This window comes from Lathamus discolor, chromosome 2 (genome assembly GCF_037157495.1).
Source record: "Lathamus discolor isolate bLatDis1 chromosome 2, bLatDis1.hap1, whole genome shotgun sequence".
Lineage (NCBI taxonomy): Eukaryota > Metazoa > Chordata > Aves > Psittaciformes > Psittacidae > Lathamus > Lathamus discolor.
In genome coordinates this window covers 117,015,955-117,033,280 of record NC_088885.1, presented here as the reverse complement: position 1 = coordinate 117,033,280, position 17,326 = coordinate 117,015,955, and the positions used below count along the sequence as shown (strand labels likewise).

At 40.7% G+C, this 17,326-nt stretch overlaps 1 protein-coding gene across 3 annotated transcripts in view; it reads right to left on the bottom strand.

Moving 5' to 3' along the window:
- The window catches only part of SPIDR (scaffold protein involved in DNA repair), a 205,134-nt gene that overhangs the window by 54,155 nt on the left and 133,653 nt on the right, over positions 1-17,326 (bottom strand). For all 3 annotated transcript variants that reach the window (XM_065668224.1, XM_065668225.1, XM_065668226.1), the window contains one exon: positions 16,600-16,850. In XM_065668224.1, coding sequence (XP_065524296.1) covers positions 16,600-16,850 — 251 coding nt within the window. The remainder of the gene's footprint in view (positions 1-16,599; positions 16,851-17,326) is intronic.

The window sequence follows — 17,326 nt, the reverse complement described above, 5'->3', positions numbered from 1 at the left end:
CTTTGAACATCAAAAGTCTATAGCAAACAATGGAGTTGAAACAGCTTTGCAAATAAAAGGTCACAAGAATTTTTCATAATGGAAAATATCAGACTACCTACGGGCAGGGGTTGCTTCCAGCTCACAAACACTACACATGCTTGCAAATACACTTCATTTTGGGCTGAACTAGTCTTTGCTGAGATATTACATGGCCCAGTGATGTAACTTGAATTCATTCTCCCTCTAGCTATTTTGTAATCACCTTAATTGTCAGGTCTTAAAAATAGAAGATTTTTAGTTCTTTGGGAAGAGAATGACTTACATACGGTAAGAAGCTAAGCAAACTGTGGGGTGTTCTGAAACAGCAGTTCACAAATTAAGCAGTGCAGAAAGTAGGGGAAAGGAGAAACGGCATGTGCTACTGGAGAGCTTCAGGAGGAGAACAGAGCATGTGACAAGATGCTGATGGAGCTGTGCTTTGCAAGCTCTAGCCAAAGGACAAATGAGCAATGCAAAGAGCCCTTGGCTGCCAGGAGCTACTGAACCCATACTAGAGGCCTCCATGGAGACTTGGAAGGATGGGATTCAGCAACAGCAGGAGCCACATGTGTTCTGGGCTCCTGCTCTCTGCTTGTGCATATGCCCAGCCCTGCATGCACAGCAGACTCCCATGGGGTTGTGTTCTCCCATGGCCACCCTGGCCTCCGCCGCTCAAACATCCCCTCCATTCCACTCTCCTACGTCATCAGCATCTCCTGCCTCCTCCATGAGCAAACGCTGGTGGTCTTCCCTCTTTCCGGCCTCTCAGAAGTGGAGAGATTGGCAGGAAATCTGTGATACCCAGTTTAAGTGCTGCTGCTATGCAGATAAACAGAGAACACCTAGTCCCTAGACCAAGAGCAGAAGAAAGAAGGTGACTCAAGAAGCATTTAGTGTAAAAAATACAGGACAAGCTATAGCTGAAGAATGACTTTCTGGCACGAACCCTTAGCTAGACTAAATTCCCTCAGATGTGCAAAACAAAATAATTTTACTGGGGGACATTAACAGGGTTGAAATGTGCACCTCAGATATTTGGCATGCATCTCCCTGTGAATTATGCATATAGGTAAGCCTTCAGCAAAAAGGGAAACTATGATTATCTGCATTTTTTTTTGCAGTGCTGGGGCAGTAGAGGAAGGGAGTGAGGGGCACGGATTGAAGGCTCTGAATTTTTAGGGCAATTCATTATGTTGAAACCCAAAATTGTCCTAATTTCATAATAAAAAGAGCTTGCTTTGGATTTGTTTTTTATTATCCCACTCCCCTGTGAGCCAGAAGAGCTGGTGACTGGAAGCATAGTTGAGCACTTGCTCATTAAAAGAATTAACCCCACTACATGTTTCACATATCACCATCCTGCCAACTCCCATGGGAAGACTCTCAACAAGACTATCACTCTCACTTACATCCTGCAGCTTCTCCCAAGATTTCAACACCTTTCTGTACATTCATCCTTGACCTAAAGTGCCCAGTATGGAAACACCCCTCCAATCTTACCTTTCCTTCTTCCCCACTTAGAAAAGCCTGATCGGCCAATGGTTTCTTCACAACAGAATGAAAAAAACCTGGGGGCTTGACTAATTGCAAGAACACACCCACATACATTAGAAGAGGCTGAGGGAGCTGGGTCTCTTTAGCTTGGAGAAAAGGAGACTGAGGGGTGACCTCATCAATGTTTACAAATATGTAAAGGGTGGGTGTCAGGATGATGGAGCTAGGCTTTTTTCAGTGATATCCAGTGATAGGACAAGGGGCAATGGGTGTAAACTGGAGCATAGGAGGTTCCACGTGAACATCAGGAAAATCTTTTTTACTGTGAGAGTGACAGAGCACTGGAACAGGTTGCCCAGGGGGGCTGTGGAGTCTCCTACACTGGAGATATTCAAGGCCCGCCTGGACAAGTTCCTGTGTGATGTATTCGAGGTTACCCTGCTCTTGCAGGGGGGTTGGACTGGATGATCTTTTGAGGTCCCTTCCAACCCTTGGGATTCTGTGATTCTGTGAAGAGGTACTATCGAGAACAAAACATCTGAGTTTTTAGCTTTTGAATGCGGGCAGTTGAGAAAACAGGACTTGTCTGGTAGAGGAAACTGGTACTTAAAGGTCACTGATAACTGGGGGAAAAAAAGAGTAATTAATATATTGTCAAAGTCACTGGTATATAAAGGCTGTTTCCATTTGATAGTTTTCATTGCTCCACATGAAGTGCCAACTGGTTTATAGACACTGTAACTTACATTTTCGCAGAGACCATCAATTTAGATTAGTGTGGAAGCTTAATGCAGTTCAGCGCTTCCAAATAGAGAAATGAAAAGCTGTTATTGGTAAATGGCACAACATGAGTAATAATACAGATTTTTCTTTTTTTTCCACTTTTTTGCCCCAAGGTACACATGCCAATCACCATAGACTGTCTAGAAACCTTAATCAGGTTCATGCCCCATCAGACTAGGCACATGAGACAAAGCAGTTTGTTTAGACTGCTCACACGCTTTAGCAGATTTTTAACAGAAGGACAAAACAAATGTGTTTGTGTGTGCAGAACAACAGGCCACATAAATAATCTACAGAAATCAGTGTTATTTTTTAGTGTTGTCTCTTATCTTTATCAACATTGCAATGTGTATGGATGGCTTTGCCAACCACACCATCAAGGTCTCCAATTCCATTATCTCCTTAAAGCTCCCTCTTATTCAGCATCCATTCCATTTGTACATCTGTACCCCAAGACAAATGTCTCTTTTTTTTTTTTAAGCAGGCAACATGACTATTTCTGAGATCAGAAATATACTAAGATAATACATACATATATATAGAGAGAAAAGATGCATTAAGCTATTTTGGAAAGGGGCCAGAAGAAGGGAGTTTTCTGGCAATTATACAGCATAAAGAGTAAGGTGTATGGCGAATAGATTAGATAAAATTAGTAGTTGTCATCCCATACTGCCTGATGACAGAAAATGCAGCTTTATCTCTCTCCTATCCATGCCTCCCACATATCATGTGCCTCATTAAGATACTATGGACAGAACACACAAGAAAAAGACCATCCTCAAGCAATCAGAAAAAGACATCAAAAATATCTGGGAAAACTCCTGCCAGATTTGGTCAAAAACATTTCACTTGTTTGCAGGGCTTAGTTATGTACTACCTTTTCTCTATCACAGCATTTGAGGAATGGGAAAATCCATGCTGCAACCAGGTGCCCTGCCAAGGTCAAAACTCTTTACCAAAGAACACATGTTCTTTGTGTGTTGGAAAAACTTGCAAGACCCATAAATTAAAGAAAAGAGACAACTGACTCAGGGAAAGGATTGGGCAGTCAAGATCTGGCTATGTTAAATTTGTATTAAAATTAGATGTTACGGAAGCACAGACTGTGAAAAAAAAAACAACACTAAAAACCACCTTTGCCAAATATTTGGAAGAGAAAGACATCGCTTTTTAGGCTACATGCTCTTGTAATACAGTATCTGAAACACCAATCTATGTTCACAATATCCAAAGCTAGCAGCACAATGCTGATTGTCCCAGACACATTTGTGGGAAAATTCTGTTAGATGAAACTGTTTTTCCCAATTCCCCACATTCCTTCAGCTAAGTTCTTGCACAGAGGTTTTAGTTTCAGTCACAAGGGCATGAGGAACAAATGAGAAAAGACCCTGCATGGCAGAACAGTCAATTCAAAACAAGCCCAAGGGCCAGCATGTGATGACACTGCGTAGGTCATTTCCATAACAAAAACCACTTATGAAGCACTTAGGAGAGCAGTAAATATGAACAAAAATGTTTTCTATCAGATCACAACGAACAAGTTTCCAGCAGATTTACCGAATCATTGTACAAAACATTCCAGCACAATTTTGCTGGTTTGCATTAAAAGGAAGAATATGAACACATCAAAGCTTGACTTTGCCTAAGAAAGTATTCTTCTGGCCCTCAAAAGACTAGCTGACTTTGAAACTGGAATGAACTGAGCCTTTACTCACATTTGTAAAGGTAATATGGAGCCAAATCATAGAACATGCTCTGCAGGGAAGCCTAGATACTGCTGATATAAGGTTTCCCACCTGTATTCGGAAGGTACAGCTGTAAGCACTGTACGTGCATAATTCATGAACTGTGCTTCCAGTGTCTCACAGGGCTTTCAAGAGCTGGTCACATTCTTTTCAAGTGGATCATTAAGGGTGGTGTACCTAAATGGATGGGTGGAGGAAATGTATCTGAACAGAAGATTAGAAGTGATTCAATTTTGGGAGATAACCTGACTCTTTGTCTTGGTAAGACTATAGTTCAACCATGTGAGTTGACATTGGCAACTGGGGCTACTCAGCAGTTTCACATACAGATACTTTTGTGCAGATGAAAAAGAATAGCATTATAAAGCTTCTCTTTGTGAACCTAAAGGCATAATTCTGACATGATGATGGCTGATTTAATCAATGTTTTCATGAGGAGGCTGCTTAACAAGGCAGACTAAAGCTCTTTACAATGAACTTCTTGAATTCCCCTCTACTTGAAGAGTTCAGCACTGACAATTGGGACAAAGATAAGAGAAATGGAAATCCATTCTAAGACTGTTTTACAATGGCTCAGAAATCTTCTCTGCTCTCTGTAAAGCACACTGCAAGTAGAGACAGAAGACCTGGGAAGAAGAGAAACAGCAATGATGGTCTTCAGTGCAATCTACCTTCCTCAGGAGAAGAAAACTTGAGAGAGAAGCCAGTCCTGAAACTTCCCATTCCAAAGCTTTAACTATTAAAACAACTAAATTAGCTGTGAGAAAGCAGTGAGTTTGTTCCATGCCTCCTAAAGAAACGCAAAGCAGAGGACAGACAGTATTTCCTACTTCTTCTTTCTAGATGCCTCTATTGTTGCCTGGATGAGTGGAGCTGCCAGAATTGCATGGGGAACACTGACTGACCAGGAAAGGAAAGTGTCATATTGACGCAAATTCCAGAGACCATGGTGCCTGTTACACTGGAGCTCTGAAAACAGCACTCCTTGTGCCTTCCTCATTCTCTGTTTTGCAGTTGCTTTGTTATTTATTTTTAAATACCCTTCTGACTATCTTCCAGAAGAGGAAAAAAAAAAAAAGAAAAAGCAAGAACTGGGAGAAACCAGAGAAGGACAGCTGAGCCATCAATTCCTATGGGCCAAACCCTTAGGTCCAATTCATCCTGTGCTACTGCCAGCCACTTACATCACTCATAGCAAAAAAAATGAGCAGTCTAAACTGGCATGTTCAAGCCTTGCAGGAATACTGCTTATTCCCGACTCACCCTAAAAGCTAAACAAACCCCACTTTCTGTACCTGCTTAGCTGCAAAGCATTATTTTGAAAGAATAGCTCTTAAACAAGCAATATGCCACTTAAAGATGCAAATGTCATTATTTGCTCCACTGACAGATTTTACACAAAATCCTCTTGAATCCTGGAGAATCAGTTCATTAAAAAGGTGCACGCTGTTCTAATATATATCCTATGTCAGCACAAACAGCCTTCATGTAAACACACAGCCATGAGTACCATGAGTAACAACTCTGTTTCCATCAGAAGCCCTTTATCCTGCGTAAGAGGTCTGCACGCTAATAGATGTCCTAGGCTAATGCTAACTAGCTACAGCTGGCTCACTGCTATAAAAAGCATTAATGAAAACATAAATACTAACTTCTCCGCTTCCCTCAGCCCTACGTCAAGGCTGCGCAAAGGCATCACTTTCCAAGTGGTCTGTGTGAATGAACGGGCTGCTCTGAACCAGCTCGCTCTGGTTCGCCGCAGTTTGTTTACCGAACAGCGTGTGCAGAGACACACTGAGCATGGGGGACGCAGGGGGAGCGACAAACCACGTGCCTGCCGCGCTCGCCCAGCGAATCCTCCCGCAACCCGGAGCCCTGCGCTTCTCGTGGCGGCTCGCAGAGGGGAAGGAAGTAGCTATTAACCAAGGGGCTGACCTGTGGGCATAAAAATGTCAGTCCACCCCGAAGCTGGCGGAAGACAGCCCGGTTCTTACTACTGTGTTTTGCTGTAACGTTACTTTGCTTTGCTCTACTGCTGTTACAAATTCAGTCGTAATAAATAATACACGCAGCGACATACAAAGAGCAGAGAAATGACGCTTTATGCCTCAGAGTTCTGCGTGCTCTCAAAACTTACTACAGGGCTTATACTTTTATTGTGCCAAATGGAAAACAAAATTGCTGAAAAGTGAAAGAGATTCACATTTATCCAGCGCATACTCAGACAAACATCTATTTCTGCTCAGCGGGAAAAAGGACACGTGCAACTCCAGGGTTGCAAATTCGGACCGAAACATCAGGAAACTGAAGTGCTAAGACACTCCATGATTTTTATTCAACCATGCTGTATGCACATACATTCTTTGCTACTTTTTGACTATTGGACTGTTTCTCTGCTATTACAAAAGAGTTGGTTTTATCCCTAAAGCAGTTACTTTGCCACTGTCTATGTATTTCAGCAGGTGACTTCAGACAGAGACAAACCCTTTAGGTCTTTGCTGGGAGGCTAGGCACACACTGTTAACACTCATCCCAATTCCTTCCAGTCCTGTTTGCTGCTTCCTAAGAACTGTCACAACCCAACGCTGCACGAACATCAGCTCACCGTAAAGGAAAAAGTGGAGCCTTTCTTTAGAAGCACATAAAGCGTGTAACAGGGCTGCCTGTTTTCAGATGTATTTTTCATCTCAAAGTACTGAATGTGTATTTTAAAACCTCAGCCTCTGAAGTCTAACCAATAAGTAAGAATCATATCTAGCTTTTTTGTCTTTTTTGTTTTGTTTTGTTTTTATAATGGAAATCCATTTACACAGGAGGCTGAACAGGAGATTTTGGGTTCTTCACCCAGAAAGCTTAAAAACACTCAAAAATATGTTTGTAAAAAAAATATATATCTTCTTTCCAACTGTCACGATTCTTCATTCTGATGATTTTGCTCAACGCATGACTTTTAAAATTTCCTCAGATTTGTATTACCCAAACGGCAACTCGACCTGGTGGGTCACCCCCAAATCTAGCTTCTATATATTTAATGGGGATGAAACGAAGGTTTCATCCCAGAATAGAATCTGTTGTATTTCATCTAGAATAGAATCTACTTGTCTATGGAGGAGTTTCCTAATTCTAACAGACAGATGGTACCCAACACGGTGCAACCCTTTGCAAGCATTTAAAAATAAATCATCCATTTGCAGTTTGTTGGTTTACTGAAGTTCCAACCTCTAAATCAGACATGGCACCTCCTATTGCTTTGAGTTATCCCCCTTCCGTGCGGTGTGTATAACCTGAGTTCCAACTCAATTCATACAAATCCATGACCTCAGCAGAGCCCCTTCTCACTTACACCACTGAAATGCAAACAGTCTGAGAGCCACTGATTTTCCTGACTGTCAAGTCACTCACTTCAAATACCTGTTTTCTCAGGATGTTATTGCTACAATGCTCCCCTAAACCCTAGCAGTCCAAATACAGATGGTGACTCAGATAAACAGAAGCACCAAGGTATAGATGAGCTCCTATCACAGCTATTTTTAATCATGACTAAACAGCTCAAGAAAGTTTTGGCAGTTTCCAGCTCCTTTGCAAAGGAAATAGGCACTTACAATTAAATAGAAATAAAAAAATTAAAGACACTTTTGCAAAGATTAAGCACTGAATGTTTCTGCTGACAAGCTGTTCCACTTCCCATTTACATTATATATGTGGTTGGTTATAGCTCTGTATTGAAGGTATGACATGATTTGTTCCAATCCAAGTAATTTCCTTTCACATTTTTTCTCATGTCAAATAGAATTTACAAATTTTGGCATTTGCTCAGAGGCAGGGGAAAATGCATAATCCTATCGTGACAGGACAAAGACAAGAGCATCTGTAGCTCTCGTAACTAGTTCATATCTGAATTCAGTAGTGGGGAATGCTGCTGCCTCAGGGAAGAAACGCACAGGAGGAACTTCATAGACTCAAGGGAAATAAATGGGCAGACAGAAAGGTAGCTCACACAAAATGGTATTTTAATACCCTATGATGACTTTCATATTCCTCATATGAGGACCTCAGCTCCACTCATTACTTCCTTCTCCCATGACCAACACACTCCCACGCCTGGGACTCTCCTTCCATAATCTTAGCTACACTTGCCACTTCTGTGAAGCTGGGACTGTAGCGCAGTCTGTTATCCCACACCACTGATGGTGTGCTCTTTGTACTTTCCCTGTTCACTCGCTCAGAAACAGAAGTGCACATCTCCTTTCCAGTGGAGTTTCTGCAGCATGTGCGGAAATGGGACCACAACTGCACAGCTGTGGAAGGGACTGTACCCCCCCCACCAAGCAGGCACTCCTGAGTATGTGGCTGCCCTTGGTCTAGAATAGTTGGGAAACTACTGAGAAATATGGAATAATTTTATATTTTTATAATATAAAATATATGGCTTTCTTAAAGCCATTTTCCTAGGTAAGGATAATGATGCTGTACAGCAGAAAACAAGGACCATGCAGTGACAGCACAAGTTCCAAGTGTCATATGGCAGCACAAATGCACAGGGAGTAGAAACACGGTAGACACTTCACCGCACCCTACATGGAGCTTTGCTCCTATCTGCTATCTACATTTGTGTGTGTGTGTAAGACAGTGGACAACAATGTCCTGGGCAGAGTAGCCTGCACAAAGAGAAGCTACCTTCTGCATTCACATCCATCTTTGCATTCTTCTTTCCACTGCTGCAGACAAAAGAAAGGCAACTGGGAGCAACCAGTACCTTCACCCCACTCTCAGGTGGCCATATGAAGTCGGCTTTCAGTGCACATCTGATGTGCACATCTAGTTGCACAGATCAGTAAGTGCCTCTGAGCTGGAAGAACAGCTGCACAAAGGTATTTACAGTTGGGTGGTGGTAACTGCTTGATGGCTCAGATTAGCACCTCCAACAGGGCAGGATCTGGAGCTGCTTCTGCAAGATCTATCTCAATGACTGGCATACTACCAAGAGTGCCAGAGTTGGGAAACCACATGTATATAAAATCCTGTTATCATCTGATATCGAATAAAACACAGCCCACAACACAAACATGTCAAAAAAGTACACTCTGCAACTTCATGACATCATTCTTGGTCCATTTAAACATGAAACCTCTCTGAAATATATTTTTCATTCAGTCCTAGACTTAAGCACTTATAAAGCAGGTTGTCCGGAGAAGCCCACACTGCAACCAAACACAGTTTTCAAATCAAATATCAAGATTCAGTGAGCTACAAAACCATTTTGAACATGTATCAGGCAGTATGTATTAGGTGAATAATCTCAATTTTCTTACTATAGGACTAAAATTACAAAAATAACCAAGTCTTTCTTAACTACCATTCCACTTGAGTCCTTACACTGCGAAGTGTAATACACGGTAAGTTTATCCCAGGCTTCTGATCATCACTTTTCTCACTTGAGGAGTATGTTCTTCTCCAAACCCTGTGAAGCCCCCTTTAGCCAGAGAAAGGGTTGAGGCACTAACCAAAATGAGTTTGAGGATTTCAGCACAGCCTGTAGCAGATCCCTCGCCAGTGTGTTGTTGCTGACTGCCTTTGGCTGTGAGAAATGGAACAAAACCAGGAGGCACTGCAGCCAGTCAGGACTGGCATGTGAGCATAAGATAACTTCAAGTGCAGTCCTAAGTTACATACCAGTTTTAAACCACAGTGCTTACTGAAAGAACTAATCATGACTGTCTTCTCTGAGGAACTTTGTATTTTATTCATATTGTTTGCTGTATTTTAATCTTTTGTATTCTATAAAAGAAAGCGTATAAAAGCTTAAGATACAGGTGCACAGGCCAATATCCCAGCAATATGGACCCGTTCAAAGTCTGTCTTGGCTTAACTACTGGAGTGTGCCCATTGTTTTAAAACCAGATAGAACAATGTATTCCTGACTCTGTACTCTTTGGGACAAAATACCTCCTTCTTCACAAAAGAGTAGGTTTTTAACACCTTTCCAAGGAGTATTGATTTGTTACATCTAAACAGAACCTTTTAGAAAGCTGATGACAAAAAGTTACTTTGAAGAATCTTCCTTTTTGGAAACTTGCCTTTGTTTCTTTGCACATTCACTGATCTATGCAGATACTTGAGACTGTGTACAAAGACTGTTTACCTGCCCAAGGTGCCCAGAAATTACGTGCAATACTTGGGTGGTTAAATTTCTCTCCCAGCTGCTAGCTCAGCATGTGTCCATCCAGGCATTTATAATACTTAACACTGCTCACAGTCCTTGCCTTCTGTCCCATGATACCAGGAAAACAAATTCCAGAGACAAAATCTGGCTTTTATAAAAATTTTGGAGAGCTCTAGCACAACTTTTAACAATTCCTCCAAGTCAGGATTGAAGTCATGTAGACAGTGAAAGGTAGAGGAGTAAAACACACATGGAGGAGTTCTGTTCTTATACAAAAACTCAAGGGAAAAAAGGTCAAAACCAAGGTAAAGATTCCATACCTTTTACATAGGTTGTCTTAGGATAATTCTCAACAAATAACAGGTGCTGGAAAATTATTATTCCTGGTTTAAAACAGACACTGTACAACAGCACGCACCTTGATTGTGGGTCTAGGGCTGGAAAATTACCTTTTCAGATTGTTTGCTTTCTACTCCCTAGTCTGGTCTCCACTATAGGATAGCATACAGGGTACCACTTTGCTCTTCCATTCCCCTCATTTACACATTCCCTTGAAAATAACCAGTTGGGTGCATACAGCCTTAAAACAAGCAGTGGGAAACAAGGTGTTCAGGTGCAGTAAACCTTCCCCAGATTTCTAAAGCCACATCATCAGGTGTGGGAGGTGTGAAAAGGTATTGTTACAAGGTAAGTGGTGGTGAATACACAACTACATCATGATGTTTCCAAACCATTTATACGTCTCTGTTATGTATGTATCTCTGCAATTTCTCTATCATAGGGTAGAGCTATCGGTAAGTAGAGCTATTCCTCCTTCTTGACCAACAAAAGGCTTGGGGGTGTGTGACGCTCTTCTGTGAACATATGGGCACTTTACTGATCAGTTTAAGCACTTGAGTATGGAGGAAATATGAGCTAGCAACCAGTGTCTTGTCTTTGCTGAACGCACACACAGTGTTAGTGTTGGCCATCTGATGGTTGGTTTCTGTTCCTGCCCACTTGCTTTCCAAAAAGACTGAATCTCTGTCACACTTGTGGTCTATGCTGGCTGCTGTCTTCTGGAGACTCTTTTCTGTATCAGCAGCTTTTACCACTGCCCTGACATTTTAGAACAATGGCAAATTGTTTAATTGCCTATTCCCAGTGCAGGGCCAAAACCCGGTGCTGTATGTTGAGGGGTCCTTTTTTATCTTTGTACAAAGTATATCAGATAACAGTGCTTTCACCTTGCCCTTGGACAGAATAAGATTATGTAAATATTTAGCACTGAAAAATAAACGGTAATGTCAAATTAACAAATTGTTGTACTACAGTGGCACTGGAAGAAGCCCAAGTTCCATTTATCCGTCTGCACCACCAGCAGCAGGGAAAACAGACTTTCAGGGCTATCTGGGCAACAGCAAGAGGAAACTACAGTGTTAAATATATAATACACTTTATTGTCTCAGCCAGACAACGTGATACCAAAGCAATTTTTCCAACAGCCTTTTGTCCTTATTCTCTGTTTTGGTGGCTCCAGTTTGAGAATTAAAAATAGAGCAGGGTGGAGGCAAAAGGGAATAATCCAAGTGTCAGAGAGTCTTAACTGTGAAGAGAAAAAAAAAAGGAAAAGAAAAAAGCAGAGAGACTTTAAAGCAGAAACAGGTTACTAGACCTTGAACCACAGCTGTTAGGAGAACTATTACAGGTCTGCCAAGGAGCAATTAGACTACTTTGCAAGAATATCATGCACGTATCATCTCTTCTGAGAGAGATCTGAAAAGGGGAAATCAGAGAAGCTTATGGAGTATTCTCTACTGCACTTCAGTTACTTATTTCCTGTTTATTTCCCACTTGAAAAATCACATCCCAGAAACATAATGTAATTTTTAAAAACTTGCATTTATGACCATTCCATTTAAAATGCTTTGTTGAACAAAAAACACAAAAAACAAATGGAATGCTGTAAACAGATTTAAGTCAGCCACAAAAAACATTCTGACAGATGTTAGCATCTGTGAACATGGATCTTTCACGATAGTCCTTTCCAATCTGGGCTCTTTTCAGATAAGAAGACCTCCAGTTTTTTTTGTTGTTGTTCTTTATTTCAATATGCTTTATAAAATGTAAGCTAGGTTTTCCGTACCAGAAGGGTGACTTTTCGATACATGAGTCCACCTACTTGGAATGTTAGTTGCAGCACCTGACATTCAACTTCTAGTTGTGCATGCTGCCAGACAGGTTAATCCATTGACTAGATTTGTTTTAAGATAAACAGTGAAGATCATTAGACAAAGAAAGAGAGGGAAAAAGGAAATCCAACTTTGAAATTAATTAACTTTACAGAATTACTATTTGCAGAAAAACTGTTTTATACAGAATTACATATGAGCAGACTACTCAGAAACTTGCAACAACTTGCTAGAGCATAATGAATCCCAGCAACTATCATGTTTCTAAGGGCCTGCTCAGAAAGAGAAATGTGACTTTCCCCAAACTTCTATTTCTTCCAGCCACTCAAACAAATCCTTGGCTTTTCTAAATATTTTGCTCCCCAAGGGTCCTGCTTGCATGGCAGCAGGCTTTTCCACTGCTCTGAGATCTGGCAACTGGCAAACAAAATAAAGAGCAAAACCAAAAGAACTGTCGATGACTACTGCATAGAGGCTGAGAACATTATGTTTTAAAGTAAATGGACTGCCTTTCCTTTGTTCTTGGAGTAGACAGTTATAGCAGGCTAGAGTGCTAACTTTCAGGTAGGAAGTAGGACAAATCATATGCCAAGAGAAGCAACTGGAAAATTTCTCTAGTCACCCACAAAGATTTTAAAATGTGGATTCATAGCTATAGCTAGCATTGTTTTATATTAGCAGTGGTTAGCTTTTCCTTCTTAACAGACAACACCCTTTTCTCTCCAGCCTCCTCACCCAAATCTCTGACCAGTTTAACTGCCTAATAGTCCTAAAAATGCATCTCTTTTAGTTTCACAACCAACCAGCCATGTTCTTTAAGGCATAAAACTGACCAGCTCTATTTTTTACTGAACTCATACGGCCCACTCAAAACAAACAGATACTGGCAAGAGCAAAATCCAAATTATACACTGCTTTATCCCAGGAACACAAAGTACAAGGCCGATGCAGTGAGTCAGACACCTCAGCACCAGTGAGCTGCTCAGGTTGACAGGAGTCTCTTTGGGATCTCTGTACATGTGAGCCAGGCCTTTTTCAAAAAGAGTCAAAATAATCGGGTTTACACAAACGTGTCATTAGCAAAAGTATCTCATCAGAGGGGAAAAAGCACTAAAAAGTATGCTAGGAATGCTGGAAAGGAGTAGACAGTCACGGCGAGTCATATTCTCTCCCCCCGTCTCCATGAAACTTCTTCAGCATGAAAAGTCCATTTGCAAGAGCAGTTAATTATGGGGGGAAAGGCAGATAATTCAACAATAATACAGGGAACGTGGGACCAATTTCTGTACAACAGAAGCCAGAGAACTTCTCAGTCTCTATAATGATTTTTCAGTGTCCTCAGAAAATGCTTTAAATACTTCAGCTAAACAGACTTAAACCCATCAGACATATCCATTTGTCTATCAGTAAAAGGCCGTATTCTACATATGTGTATTTATGAACAATAAAAGCTAGATGCATATAGGCATTTCTGCGATTTTTATCTTTGTATGTCTTTAACCAAGTAAATTAATCATTTCCTTATAATGAAAACAGCAGTTTCTCCCACTATTTGAGAGTCTCTTTCTAGAAACTGGATGTCTTGCACAAAATGCATCACTTCTCCTCTTCCACATTTAATTTCATGCCATTTTTCAGCTTACTGTGTTTTTTATGCCTCCCTGTGGCAACAACATCTAGGTTATTGTGGAATGCTACAAAAGAAGATACACAATAAAACAGCCTGTTCAAAATACAAACCAAGTGACTATTCATCTACCTTGATATCTAATTACAAACTTCTGTTCATGAAAGAATGCATTATCTAACTTGTCTTGCCTCATAAAATACAAACCTTCATGGCAATTTTACTTCACAAAAAGAAGTTTACAAAGGAAAAAAAAAAAGTTGTTTTTTTAATCACAAAAGAATGAGCCATCAGTTGGTTCAAAGGACTGCCAGAAGGCGTTGGACCCTATTGCTCACTATCAGGTGACAGACACAGACATTTTTGACAGAGGAGAAAAGTCTCATGTGGATGCCTATCAGCTATGGAAATAGCAGCTGATAAAGCAGTACGAGGTGTTTTCCATTCCTCAGTCTTAGAAGGGTTTGTTCTCTTCTTCGCAAAAGAGAAAGTGGGCTGTTTTTCCTCTATAGGATCCAAGAGACAGTCTGATAGCTGCAAACAAGGACAACCAAGCTCTTTTCTGGGCTGGGATATCTATAAAATGTGAGGAACTCGGAAGAGGCCAGTTTAACAACTGCACATGAGAATACCCAGCTACAGTATGTACTCAGAAGCAACGGACTCATTTTTTATTTTATTTCATTTCCATTTCAAGTTTGACATAAGGAGTGCAATCTGAGATTCCTGTTTTCTTTCACCCCATTCCTGTGAAGGGCGTGGGCTCAGGCAGGTTAACTACCTCAAATGGTGTGACTGCAAGTTAAGTATACTTTTGGTTAAAAATTGGAAAGGAAATACAGGGACAGGACTGTCATTTGAACTCTGCTAGAACCGATGCTGCTAAAAATCAGCTTGAATAATAGACTGCCAGCTGCCTTGACTTGATCAAATGTAGCCCTCTGGAAGAAAAATCTAGACAGAGGAATACTCACCTCAAAAATCACATATTGATGTGAGGCTGGAAAATACTTTTCCTCGCACTTTAAAAAAAGAATATATTACAGGAAGAACAAATTAAATATAAAGCAATAAGTTCATGCAACAGGACGTACCAACTGCTTTTTAAAAAATAATGCAAGTTGAGGTTAATATAACTATTATATGTAAAGGAGCTTTTTAAAAAATCCTGGGGACAGGGCTGTTGATAATTACTTCCCTGTGACGGATGACCAAGCTTGCATTTTAGGAGAGAACAATCTTTCCAACTTCCTCCTGGAGGAATTTCATTTATCAATGAGTGCTGTAAATTATCCAGTCACTTACAAGGTAGTGAGAATTGGGAGAATTCCAGTATTTCAAAAGCTGAGGAAGAAGGACCTGTGAGCATGCTACTACCCACCAGCAGGGTGGCTTATTGGAACTCGAGTTCTTCAAACTTTGAAGAATTCCTTCAAAGCCTATGGCAAATTACATCTGGAGAGCTCTCAACGGGACCTTTTAAACTAATTGCACATCTACATTCAGGTCCTAAACTCTGCGGGAAGAGAGGTCTTCTAATGTCCTGAGAGGCTGAACTTAGAAGCTTTATACAGTCTCTGCCACAGTAACTTTCCTTAATGAGCTTCCTGAGTGAAAACAAAATTGAATGTATCTTACCTTTCAAATTTTTAAGTCATCATGAACCAAATGTTAGTGCAAAACAAAAGAAAGGAAGGAAAATCAATAATAGACACAGTGATCTCAGATCGAGAATGGCTGAGAAAGACTCTGAAATCATTATTTGGGCTGAAACCCTAACAGGAGAAGGAAAGGGTTCAGCAGTTCAGTACTGATCAGAAGAGAAAACTGTGTTTGGCATAGCTTTTGTACTTAAGAAAACGAGCTCCCATTCTTGATTCCCTGCACAGGAAACAGACCAGTATTAGGATGCAGACACTAAACCAGAAGAGGATAAAACCACTGGTCTGAAGCTGTATGCTCCATAGGTTTTGTCTATAAGATTTCTTAGTTATTGTTAATGCTTTGACACAAGATCACATTTTACTGCAGAGAAGCTGAACTGCTGTGACCTCCAGTTTTCCAGAATTAACAGGAGCCTTTCCGGTGGCTTCACAATGGAGGTTTGCATGTCTACGCCTATGTTTCTCTAATGGAATCTGTGCAAAATCCCCATTTTATAACTCCATCTCTCTATATATTTCTCTTTTGCTTCAGAAGACCACTCTATGAGCATAACTTACTAGCAGAGCATACTGGGGACTGAAATAGGTAAATGGTAAGTAACAGTTATTTTGTTAAACACAACAGTGTAAGATGTTGAAGATCATCACTGGTTTTAAATGAAATTCCCATTAATTTGTTTTCAATCTTCCTGTCATCTGGTGATGACACAAACTATAGACAAATCCTTGCCTCCTTTGGGCAGGACTATTTCTGTGTCACACCATACCGACTAAATAACTACACCACTTCCACCAAGAGCTCCACACTTTGCTGAGCATGCTTATTCCCTGCAAGCTGGCAATTAAGAATTGCATTTCCAAACTCCCTCCTCTTTAGTTTCTCATATATCACAGCCTCAACAGAAACATTCCCATGCATCTTACTACTCACCTAACATTCGGTGGATCTGAATTTATGATGGGTGTTGTGCAAAGAGGCTTGTTTCCATGAACGTGGCTTCCATAACCTTCTCTTGCAGGCAAACAGTACACCCTTTGGATAACAACTCGTACATGTGCTTCTCTGCAACCCACTGCTCCCTGGCTTTCCACCATTTCAAGCAGAGAATCATTAACAGCACTCTGTGCTAAGGGATGCTTTTTCGAATCACAGTTGTTATAGATTTGCGGAGCACAAGCGACCTGGTGAAGGAAAACCCATTAATAGAAACATTTTGTGGGGGCCTTGAAACTACGCAGTGCTAGAGAGTAAAACTTCAGCATGAAAAATCAATGCAAGCAGTGCAAAATTAGTTTCAGAATACTTACTGCACCTAAACTAGCTTACAGAATAGTGGCCAGTATTTACTGTTGCTTTTTAATGAACTCTCAAGAGAGAGCTGAGCACACAGTGCTCCTCTGTATTTAACACATGCTCTGCACTGAGCTAACTCAGTCTATGAGAGATGAGGGTGACACCAGCAAGAAAACAGAATAGATATCAGTATTTATGATTCTTCCCTTTGAACTGAGTTTCATTTTTAGTTTGTTGAGGTTTTGTTCCTTTCTCTTCTAAAATGGTTCAACTCCCAACTTGAATGCTTCTGAACTTTAAGTTGAAAATGAACAGGTGTCTAGTTTTAGAGAACAGTAAGCTAGTCCTAAGACTTGCACATTTC